Source organism: Dipodomys ordii, unplaced genomic scaffold (assembly GCF_000151885.1).
Source record: "Dipodomys ordii isolate 6190 unplaced genomic scaffold, Dord_2.0 Scaffold108, whole genome shotgun sequence".
Lineage (NCBI taxonomy): Eukaryota > Metazoa > Chordata > Mammalia > Rodentia > Heteromyidae > Dipodomys > Dipodomys ordii.
The window spans coordinates 1,750,583-1,759,753 of record NW_012267324.1 but is presented as its reverse complement, the minus strand read 5'-3'; the positions used below and the strand labels follow the sequence as shown (position 1 = coordinate 1,759,753).

General features: G+C 67.1%; 2 protein-coding genes across 2 annotated transcripts in view; one reads left to right on the top strand and one right to left on the bottom strand.

Moving 5' to 3' along the window:
- Positions 1-3,104: 3,104 nt before the first annotated feature.
- Positions 3,105-5,653, bottom strand: Lsm4 (LSM4 U6 small nuclear RNA and mRNA degradation associated). Its single transcript, XM_013028387.1, has 5 exons — positions 5,559-5,653; positions 4,693-4,734; positions 4,502-4,600; positions 3,935-4,118; positions 3,105-3,531 (listed from the first exon to the last, which is right to left on the bottom strand). The coding sequence occupies exons 1-5, from the start codon at positions 5,559-5,561 to the stop codon at positions 3,440-3,442; spliced, it is 420 nt and encodes a 139-aa protein (XP_012883841.1). The 5' UTR covers positions 5,562-5,653; the 3' UTR covers positions 3,105-3,439.
- Positions 5,560-9,171, top strand: part of Pgpep1 (pyroglutamyl-peptidase I) — an 11,394-nt gene continuing 7,782 nt past the window's right edge. The window contains exons 1-4 of the mRNA XM_013028326.1: positions 5,560-5,849; positions 5,966-6,132; positions 6,566-6,649; positions 7,910-8,019. Coding sequence (XP_012883780.1) covers positions 5,560-5,849; positions 5,966-6,132; positions 6,566-6,649; positions 7,910-8,019 — 651 coding nt within the window. The remainder of the gene's footprint in view (positions 5,850-5,965; positions 6,133-6,565; positions 6,650-7,909; positions 8,020-9,171) is intronic.

Below are 9,171 nucleotides of genomic sequence, written 5' to 3'. Positions count from 1 at the left end.
AACTGGAAGTGGTGCTGTGGCTCAGGCGGTAGAGCACCAGCCTTGAGCTGAAGAGTGCAGGGACAGCGTCAGGCCCAGATTTCAAGACCCACGCCCAACCAAAAAACAAAAACAAAGGAGTTTCAGGGACGTTCCTGCCCGAGCTTTGAGCCCGGCCCCTCAGATCTCAGCCTCCTGGGCAGCCTGGATTACAGTGGGAGCGCACAGTGGCGCTTTCCCCAGGGAATGGAGCTGGACTATCCACAGCTGGAGAAGATGGGCAACCCCATGGCCTCAGCCCACCAGACGCCCACAGATGAGCTCTGATAGTGTTTCCAAGGCCTGAGTTCAAATCCCAGGACCCATCAGAGAGAAAGAAAACAACTGGACCAGGAGAGCAGCCAGGCCTCGGCTGGGAGGTCAGGGAGGTGGCTGAGCCTGAGGCGCTGAGTCACCCTTCCTGCCGGAGGAGGGGTGGGGCTCCCTCCCTGGCACGCGCCCGGGACCAGCCAGTGCCAGCGCTGCCCGCCTGAGCCCGCCCCGGGGACTCTGCACCTGTTGCTCCCTGCAGCCGGAGGTCTTGGGTGCCCGAGGGGACAGTCAACCCACTGGGGAGGGAAAAGGATTCACGAGAGAGGTGGCAATGGGGGGCACTGGGACCCAGGTGGGTCCCCCTTCAGGCACATGTCTGTGTGGGCTGGGGCTGGGGCTTGAACTCAGGTCCTGGGCGCTGACTCTGGGCTTTCTCTGCTCAAGGCTAGATGCCTGGGCGGGTCTGGAAGCATCATCCTCAGCTCTTCGCCTCCCGAATGGCTGAGGGGGACAGGCGTGCCTGGCGGTGTGTGGGGTGGCGGGGTGGCGGTGCGCCCTGCAGGCCAGGCCTCGGGGGGCTGGGGGGCCTTGGCTGGCAGGGCATGGGTATTTTTAGGTTTGAATGTGGCCTGAGCGATTTCCCGGCTCGCCCCTGGGCGGTGGCCAGCTGGGCCCGGGTGAGTCAGGCGGCCCCGGGCTTAGGTGTGGGGTGGGGGGTTGGTGCCCGGGCCCCTTGGCCGGCCAAGGCCAAGGAGGACGCAGGAGGTCGCGGGGTGCCCGTAGACAACGCTCCTGTGGGCACAGCGGTCTGGAAATGGTCACCGGCTTCTCCCCAGCAGGGGTGCTTCGAGCCCCACGGGCCAGCCGGGAAACTGAGGCACGGGGGTGGCCCTTGTGGGGGGCCTCCTGCTTTCCGAGTGTTTTTTTTCTGGCAGGCATGGTGGGCTGGGTGCTGCCCAGAGTTCTCAGCCCAGGAGAAAACCAGCGGGGGCTGGGCCGGCCCGCTGCTGGGATCTCGGGGGTGGGGCGTCACCCGGCTCCTCTCCATCCCGGGGCCCTGGGGCGGCTGGGGGGGCTCTGGACGGCTGCTGAGTTCCCAGACCCCAAGGCCCACTGCTCGTTCTGACGGCCAGTTACAGCAGGGTCTCCCCGCCCCCTGCTCACTGGGTGGGGGGGGCTTGGCATGGCCCCTCCCCCTCGCGTCTGGTCCCCAGGTCTGCCAGGCTGAGGGCTGTGGGGGCTGGGCCAGGCTTGGGCTGCAGGCGGCGGAGGGTCCCAAATGATGGCCGGCAGGAAGAGAGACACTGTCTGGTGTCAGGCAGGCCTGCTGACAGAAGGATCTGGAAGCCCAGGTTGGGGAAGTGGCTGCACTTTCGGTTTCCCTGCTGACGCCGAGGCCTTCCGCAGCCAGTGGGGGAAAAGAGGGGACCTGTGCTCCCCACAGAAGTTTCTGGAAACCGGCTTCAGAGCAGGGCTGTCCTGGGGCAGGGGGCAGAGCCCTGTGCACAGCCCAGGGTGGGGGCTGGAGGCTGGGATGACGCAGGCCAGGCCCCCCCCCCCCCCCCCGCCTCTGGGCTCAGGGCCCGGAGGCCAGGGGGAGGGGCAGCGTCTGGGGTTGGGACATGGTGGGGGAGTGAGGTGAGGTCAGCTGTAGGTGGGGCTGACCTTTGAACCCAGCCTGCTAGGCAGGGAGCCAGCCCAGAGCCTCCCTCCCCCTCCTCCTTGACCACCTCCCCATGCCTCCCCCAGGCTGGGGTGGGGTGTCTGCCTGGCCAATGGGTGGCATCAAGCTGTGAGCTGGGGACAGGGCAGGGCACCGCCTGTGAGGCCCCGTGCAGGCCCCAGCACCCCCCACACCCCCAGCCTGCATGGGCGCTGGGCAGGGGCTGGCAGGGCCTTGGGCCGGTTGGCTGTTGGCTGCCTCCACACCTCCCAGGAGCAGCCCCTGCAGGCACTGACACATGTGTGTGGCCCCAGGCAGCCGCTGGGACCTGCTGTCCTCAGGTCCTCTGGCCTGGGCCTGAGCCAGCCCTGGGGCCTTGTCTCTAGGGGCTGAGGATGGTGGCTCAGGCCTGTCACCCCAGCTACTCAGGAGGTGAGATCTGAGAATCACAGTTCAAAGCCAGCACGGTCAGGAAAGTTCATGAGACTCTGATCTCCAATAAACCACCAGAAAACCAGAAGTGGCGCTGTGGCTCAAGCGGTAGAGCACTCGCCTTGAGCTGAAGAGTGCAGGGACAGCGCCCAGGCCTAGAGTTCAAGACCCAGGACCGACAACCACAACAAAAAGAGGGGAGCAGGCAGGGCCTCCAGGACGCTCCTGGCAGGCCCAGGCCGACCTGGAACCAGGAACCTGCCAGGCAGAGGCCTCTGCGCTGGGCGGGGGTGGCCGGCCAGCGCGCGTGGCAACCTGGTGCTGAGACCGGGGGACACCCACACCCACGTGCCCCCCCCCACTCGGGCCCCCACGCTCCTGGAAGGAGGCAGGCAGGGAACGAACTTATAATAATAATGGTGGGGGAAACATTGCTTTTGATGTTAGAAAGCTTTTGTTTTCAGCCGTGTCTGATTAAAACCACGCACTGCATTGGCAGCTCATAATTCCAGGACCCAGGAGGCTGAGATCTGAGGATCACGGCACAAGGCCAGCCCGGGCAGGAAGACCATGAGACTCAGCCCTAGAACCACCAAAAAGCCATAGATGGAGCTGAGGCTCCAACAGTAGAGCAGCCCTGAGGGACAAAGGGACAGCATGCAGGCCCTGAGCTCCAAGCTCAGGACCGGCACTAAATAAATACGCAAAGCAACCCCCCTTTAGTCAACATAGATGCTTTATTTTGCCACGGAGAGGGGGAGGTACAGGCTGGACCTGTGCTTTTGGAAGGCAACTCAGGGTGACTGGGACCCTTCTGGCTCAGTCTTGGGGTACCAGCTGAAAATAAAGACCTGGCCCTGCCGGCCACAGGAGTGAGTGGCTCCCACAGGAGAATGACCACCACCACAGTGGGGCTCAGACACCCGCGGACACTCATGTGGAACGTTCCAGAAACTCTGCTGCGGGGCCCGCAAACTTGCCATACCCCTAGTCCCGTGGGTGCAGACGGGCTCAAACAGGAAAACAGGGTCCCACAGAGGCTCCGACGCGCCCTCACTGCTTGCCCGCCTGCCTGCCCGGCTTCTTCTCAGGCTGCCCGCGGCCTGTGCCTGGGATCCCGCCGCGGCCCCGGCCCCCAAACACACCTGTGGGCAGGGGCACGGTGAGTGGGGGCTCCCCCCCGGGGGTGAGGGGGCGCACCCTACCCGGGCGGCCAGGGTGTGCGAGGGCGCTCCAGCCAAGGCTGCCCCACACTCAGCCTCCACGGGGACATGAGCCCCACCTTGCAGGGCTCCCGTCTCTGACGTGAGGAGCACCCTGGGGCTGGACCCAGCGAGGGAGATGTGCCCCCCGCAGTCCCCCGGGGCCTGGTCCCTGCCACCAGCCCCCACGGCTGCCTACGGCCTGACCCTTACCACACAGGGAGGCCAAGCCTGGGGCAGGGTGAAGCCCGCGCCAGGGAGGTGTGCTGGCCAGTGGTGGCGTCCCCCCGCCCCGCCAGATCCCGGCATGCCGGCCAGTGGCGCCCCCACCTCATCACCCACCTACCTCGGCCTGCACTGCCCAGGCCCCGGCCCTTCTGCTGCTTCTGCTGCTGCAGGCCGCCGCGCCCGCGGCCCTTGGCCGCCACCTCCTCCTTCACCATGTCGATGATCTCATCCGGGATGCGCAGGTACTTGATGGTGCTGCCCCTGATGTAGCACTCGGGCATGCGCCAGAACTTGTCCCCATCCTGCCACGCGCCAGGCCCTCAGTCAGCAGGTGCCCGGCCTCGGCCCCTGCCCGGGGTCTGCGCTGTGGGCAGCACTGAGCACCAGGGGTACCACACTGCCCACTCCTCACGCAAGGGCCACACAGGAGTCCAGACCCCGCAACATTCCAACGCCCGACACCAAGCCACGGCTGTGACCCAAGCCGGCTGCATGGCATGTGAGCGTGGGGCCGCCCTGCCCTTCCTCCCACCCCACACTCCCCCTGCAATGTGCGCACGCATGCACACACGCTCACCCAGGACCTGCAGATCACTCACACACACACACACACACACGCTCACCCGGGACCTGCAGATCACACACGCATGCACACATGTGTGCGCACGCATGCACACACGCTCACCCGGGACGTGCAGATCACCTCCCGCAGGTTGATGTTCATCCAATTGTCACAGCTCACCAGGTGCCCATTGTACGTCTCCCCATTCTTCAGCTCCACCAGCTGCAGGGGAGAGAGGGTGGTAGAGGGTGGTGGGCTGTGCCCAGGGCCCCAGGCTGGGCCGTGGAGGGACACGCAGGAGGGTGCCCACTCACCATGGGGTGGTTCTGAGCTGTCTTCAGCAAGGACAGGGGCAGCTGCAAGGAGACAGGGGTCAGGGCCAGCCCAGCTCCAGGCCGCGCCCACCTGGTGCTGGACACCGGCCAGGGGGAGGAGGGGGTCCACGGTCACTGTCCCTTCTGTCCCATGTCCCCAGGCCGTGTCCACCCCCATCCGCAGTGCCACGCGTGGACCTGGGTGTGGGGGCTCCCCACTGGTGTTACAAGGTGTGTATGGAAAACCCCGGCCTGAGAGGTCTGGACACCAGCAGGCCCCAGGCCCACTCCTTGTAACCAGGGCCCGGCTGCCTCCCACGGCCCCCGGCACCTTGGTGTTGTCATCTACCCCATGGAACCCAGGAGCCGTCTACACCAGGGCGGCAGCTGCCCCTAGGCTCCACACCGGAACCCTCCCCTGCCCAGGCTGGACCCTGCCAGGTGGAGGGGAGGATGCAGGCCGGAGACCCAGCCCAGCTTGTGGGAGCCGTGTGTGAGCTGGGCCCCTAGGCCAGACTCAGGAAGGTTCCAGAAGGCCCAGCTGTGACACAAGCCGGGTGAAGAGCAGGACCTTTGCTGAGGGTCCAGTGCTGCTCTGGCTGCTGGGTGGAGGCCGAGGCCCGGCGACGCAGGCGGCCGAGGCCTGCGGGCGGCGGTTCGAAGCCAGCCCGGGCAGGACAGGCCGAGACTCCCGTCCCCACGGGACCAGCGGGAAGCGGGAAGCGCCGGTGTCGGCGGCAGAGCGCCCGCCCCGAGCCCCGCGGACCCCGCGCCGCCCGCCCGCCCCGCGCGGACGCCGCCGGGGCCCCGCCTCCGCCTCCCCGCCCCCGGCGCGGCCCGGGCCGCCGGCGCCGCCTCGCCCTCACCATGGCGCCGGCGCGGTGCGGGCGGCCCGGCCACTTCCACCGCTCAGGCTCCCGCGGCTCGCCGCCGCCGCGTTACGCGCCACTAGGCCGAAAAGGAGTGGCAGCCACGCGAGCCAGTCAGTGTGGGGCTCGCGAGACGGAGAGCCAATCGCCGAGGAGGAGGGCGGGGCATAGACCGGGCTCCCGGCCGGGGGAAAACGAGGCGGAGAGCCGTAAAGCGCGCCGGGCCGTAAAGTGCGCCGGCGATGATGCCAAAGGCGGAAGAGCCGCGCGCGCCGGCTCGGGGGCATTGTGGGTAAGGACGCGCGAGCGCGCGCGTGCGCAGTTTAGGGAGTGGCCCTCGGGGGCGGGGCCGGGGCGCTTCAGGGTCTCCCTTCATTTCTGGAATTTTCCTTGTATTATTGTAGGACTGTTGTAGTCGGGGGTAACAAGCCGCCGAGAGCGAACGCGGGGCCCGCAGGGCTTTGTGCGGGGGTCCAGGCGGCCAGGCTGCCGCCCCCTGCGCCCCGGGACCGGCCGGGGGTGGGGGGCTGCGAGGACGAGGCCTTGGGCGGCTGGGCCCGCAGAAGTGCTGGTGACACCCCGGGACCTGGGGGTGGGGCCCCCAGATGTGCTGGTGACCCCACGACCTGGGGGTGGGGCCCCCAGAAGTGCTGGTGACCCCGCGACCTGGGGGTGGGGCCCCCAGAAGTGCTGGTGACCCCGCGACCTGGGGCTGGGCCCCCAGATGTGCTGGTGACCCCACGACCTGGGGGTGGGGCCCCCAGAAGTGCTGGTGACCCCGCGACCTGGGGGTGGGGCCCCCAGAAGTGCTGGTGACCCCGCGACCTGGGGGTGGGGCCCCCAGGTGTGCTGGTGACCCCGCGACCTGGGGGTGGGGCCCCCAGATGTGCTGGTGACCCCACCACCTGGGGGTGGGGCCTGCAGGTGTGCTGGTGACCCCACGACCTGGGGGTGGGGCCCGCAGGTGTGCTGGTGACCCCACGACCTGGGGGTGGGGCCCACAGGTGTGCTGGTGACACCCCGGGACCTGGGGGAGATGCTCGGGGGCCATTGTGTCTCCCCGCACTCGGCCTTGCAGTCAGGCCTCGGTAGTGCCCCTCATCCGGGGCCTCCGGCAGGAAAAGACCCTGAGACCCTGATGTCCAGGGGACCAGCAAAAAGCAGGGAGCAGAGCTGTGGCCCAAGCGGTAGAGCGCCAGCCTTGAGCAAAAGCGCTCAGTGGCAGCGCCCAGGCCTTGGGGTCCTGCCCCGCACACACACAGGAGAGAGCGAAACCAGGGAGGCCCCGGGGCGTCTGCAGGCTGCCTGGCCTCCGAAGCCCCCTGCGGACCCTCGCCCCGGGATCACTCAGGAGGGGACACTGGGAATCCCTGGGGACCAGGTTCTGTCCCCACAGGGTTTAGTGAGCAGATGAGGCGGGAGGCGGGCGTCCTCAGCCCAGGGTCCGGGGGGCTGACCATCTGCTCTCCTGGTCCCACCTGTCCCAGCTCAGGACCCGTCCCTGGGGCCCTTCCCCCCCACCCCGTGGTCGAATGGGCTCCTGAGGTCTGAAAAAGACCCAAGAGCAGGATAACAGGAAGCCACCCTTGGGTCACAGGATGCAGGTGGCCCTGGGGGGGACGCCCCTGACCGGCAGGGTCCCCTCATAAGGATGGGGCTCACCAAGGGGATGGCAGAGTTGGAGGTGAGCCCCAGGGGGCCTCCGGGGGCCTCCGAGGATGGACGAGGGCAGGGGGAGCCACTGCGGGGGAGGGAGTCCCTCTGCCTCCCTGGTGGGACTTTGCTAGACTTTTCTACGTGGAAAGCCTTTGGCTCAAAGGGAGCCAAAGCCTCTGCGAGGGTGACCCCCGGTGGCCAGTCCCGGCCAGTGCAGCTTCGGAGTCTTTGTTCTGTTTTGGGGGGAGGCCAGGCCTGAGTCGGACCTCTCCTGCCAGCCTGGGCCAGGCTGGCCTGGAACTCCACATCCTCCCGCCTCGGGGAGAGCTCGCCGTGCCCCGGGGCAGGGATTCTGTGAAGGGGGTGCCAGGACACCGACAAGGCCAGTTCCACTGCCCAGACCAGGACCCCGAGGCAGGTCATGGGCTGCTCAGGTGAGATGCGGAAGCCCACTGCCATCGGGCCCGAGCTTTCTGCAGAATCTGATGGAGCGAAGCTGTTTGGTGGAGTGAGACTGGAGGGCCCAGGCTCCTGGACCCAGCCGCACCCGAAGCCGAACCCTCTTGACTTTCCACTTATTTCCAAGGAGGTTTTGTTTCAGTGCTGGGGATGGAACGCAGGGCACATGGTCTAGCCACTGTGCTGGTCTAGCCTGAGTGCTAAACGTTGTGTCACTTACTCCACTTGAGCAGCTGGAGGCGCCCACGTAAACACCTCCGGCGCTGGACCCCCGTATGTGGCCCTGCTTTGCCAGCTCGACTCCCGCCTCTGCAGGCAGCGAGCCCCGACCCGCGCCTCCCGGGTAACTTTAGACGCCAGAGTGGGCCGGTTTGCTTGGCTTATATTTTAGGCTGTCAGGCAGCCTCCCCCGCCCTCCCCCCCCCCAACTCCAGTCTGGGACGTGTGACCCAGGCAGGCTCCAGCCCAGCCAGTAGGGAGCTTCCCTCAGATGAGTCAGATACAAACATCGCCTCGTGCCCGGCTCCTGAGTCACCGGGCCGGACGGGGACCTGGATCCAGCTGCACCTGACGCTCCAGCCCTGTCCTTCCCTGTTCCTTGGGCCTGTGTGCCCCAGGTGGCGTCCGCGAAGGCCAGCGCCGGGCCGTCCGGTCCATCGCCAGCCCTGCCCCCAAACGAGGGCCAGCTGGCCAAGGCGCTGGTTCCTGAGGGGATCGCTCTCACCTGAGTGATAAAATGTGCTCCTGGTGTTCTGTTCAGTTTAAATTCCTTTGCACCTAGCCAAGAAGAAATACTCCTTGAGGAAAATTAAGTCGGGGGCTGACGTCAGGAGCGTCGGGGTTCGAGGCCAGCCCTGGAGGGGGGCGGCTTTCTGTTGGGGGCGCTGTCCCTGCACTCTTCAGTTCTTTTTTTGTCCAGTCCTGGGCTTGAACTCTGGGCCTGGGCGCTGTCCCGGAGCTTCTGGCCCAAGGCTAGCGCTCCACCACTGGGGCCACAGAGCCACTCCCGGCTTCTGGGTGTGGGGCTGTGGGATCGAACCCCGGGCCCCACGCATGCTGGGGGAGCACTCCTTCCCGGCCCCTCCCCGCGACTTGAGCCGCGGGGCCGCCTCGGGCGCTCTGCGGGCGCCTTGGGCTTTCCGGAGTGGCCGGGATCACAGGCATGCGCACCAGCGCCCGGCCGAGCGCTCGGCGCCGGACTCGGCGGGCTTCCAGCACTGTTTGCACCTGGTCCACCAGACAGTGATTGGCCCGCTGATTGGCCCGTCACGCACTTAGTGTGGTAGCTGCATGCGGATTGGCCTACCATTTCCTATGGTATCTGCAGGCTGACTGGGCCACCGGTGTTTGCTATGGAATCCTCAAGCTGATTGGTCAACCAGACACTATGGAACCCGCAAGCTGATTGGCTCCAGGGCCGCATCCTGACCCCAGGCCGGGTCTCGCCTGGGCCGGGGCTGCCTCGGGGTGGCCGGGAGCCCGGCGCGGCGCGGCG

What these genes read in the sequence shown, in the direction of transcription:
- Lsm4 (XM_013028387.1), bottom strand. An exon ending in CAGCTCAGAACCACCCCATG is followed by an intron (nt 4,601 to 4,692) that starts GTGAGTGGGCAC and finishes TCTCCCCTGCAG; the next exon opens with CTGGTGGAGCTGAAGAATGG. An exon ending in AGGTGATCTGCACGTCCCGG is followed by an intron (nt 4,119 to 4,501) that starts GTGAGCGTGTGT and finishes GGCGCGTGGCAG; the next exon opens with GATGGGGACAAGTTCTGGCG.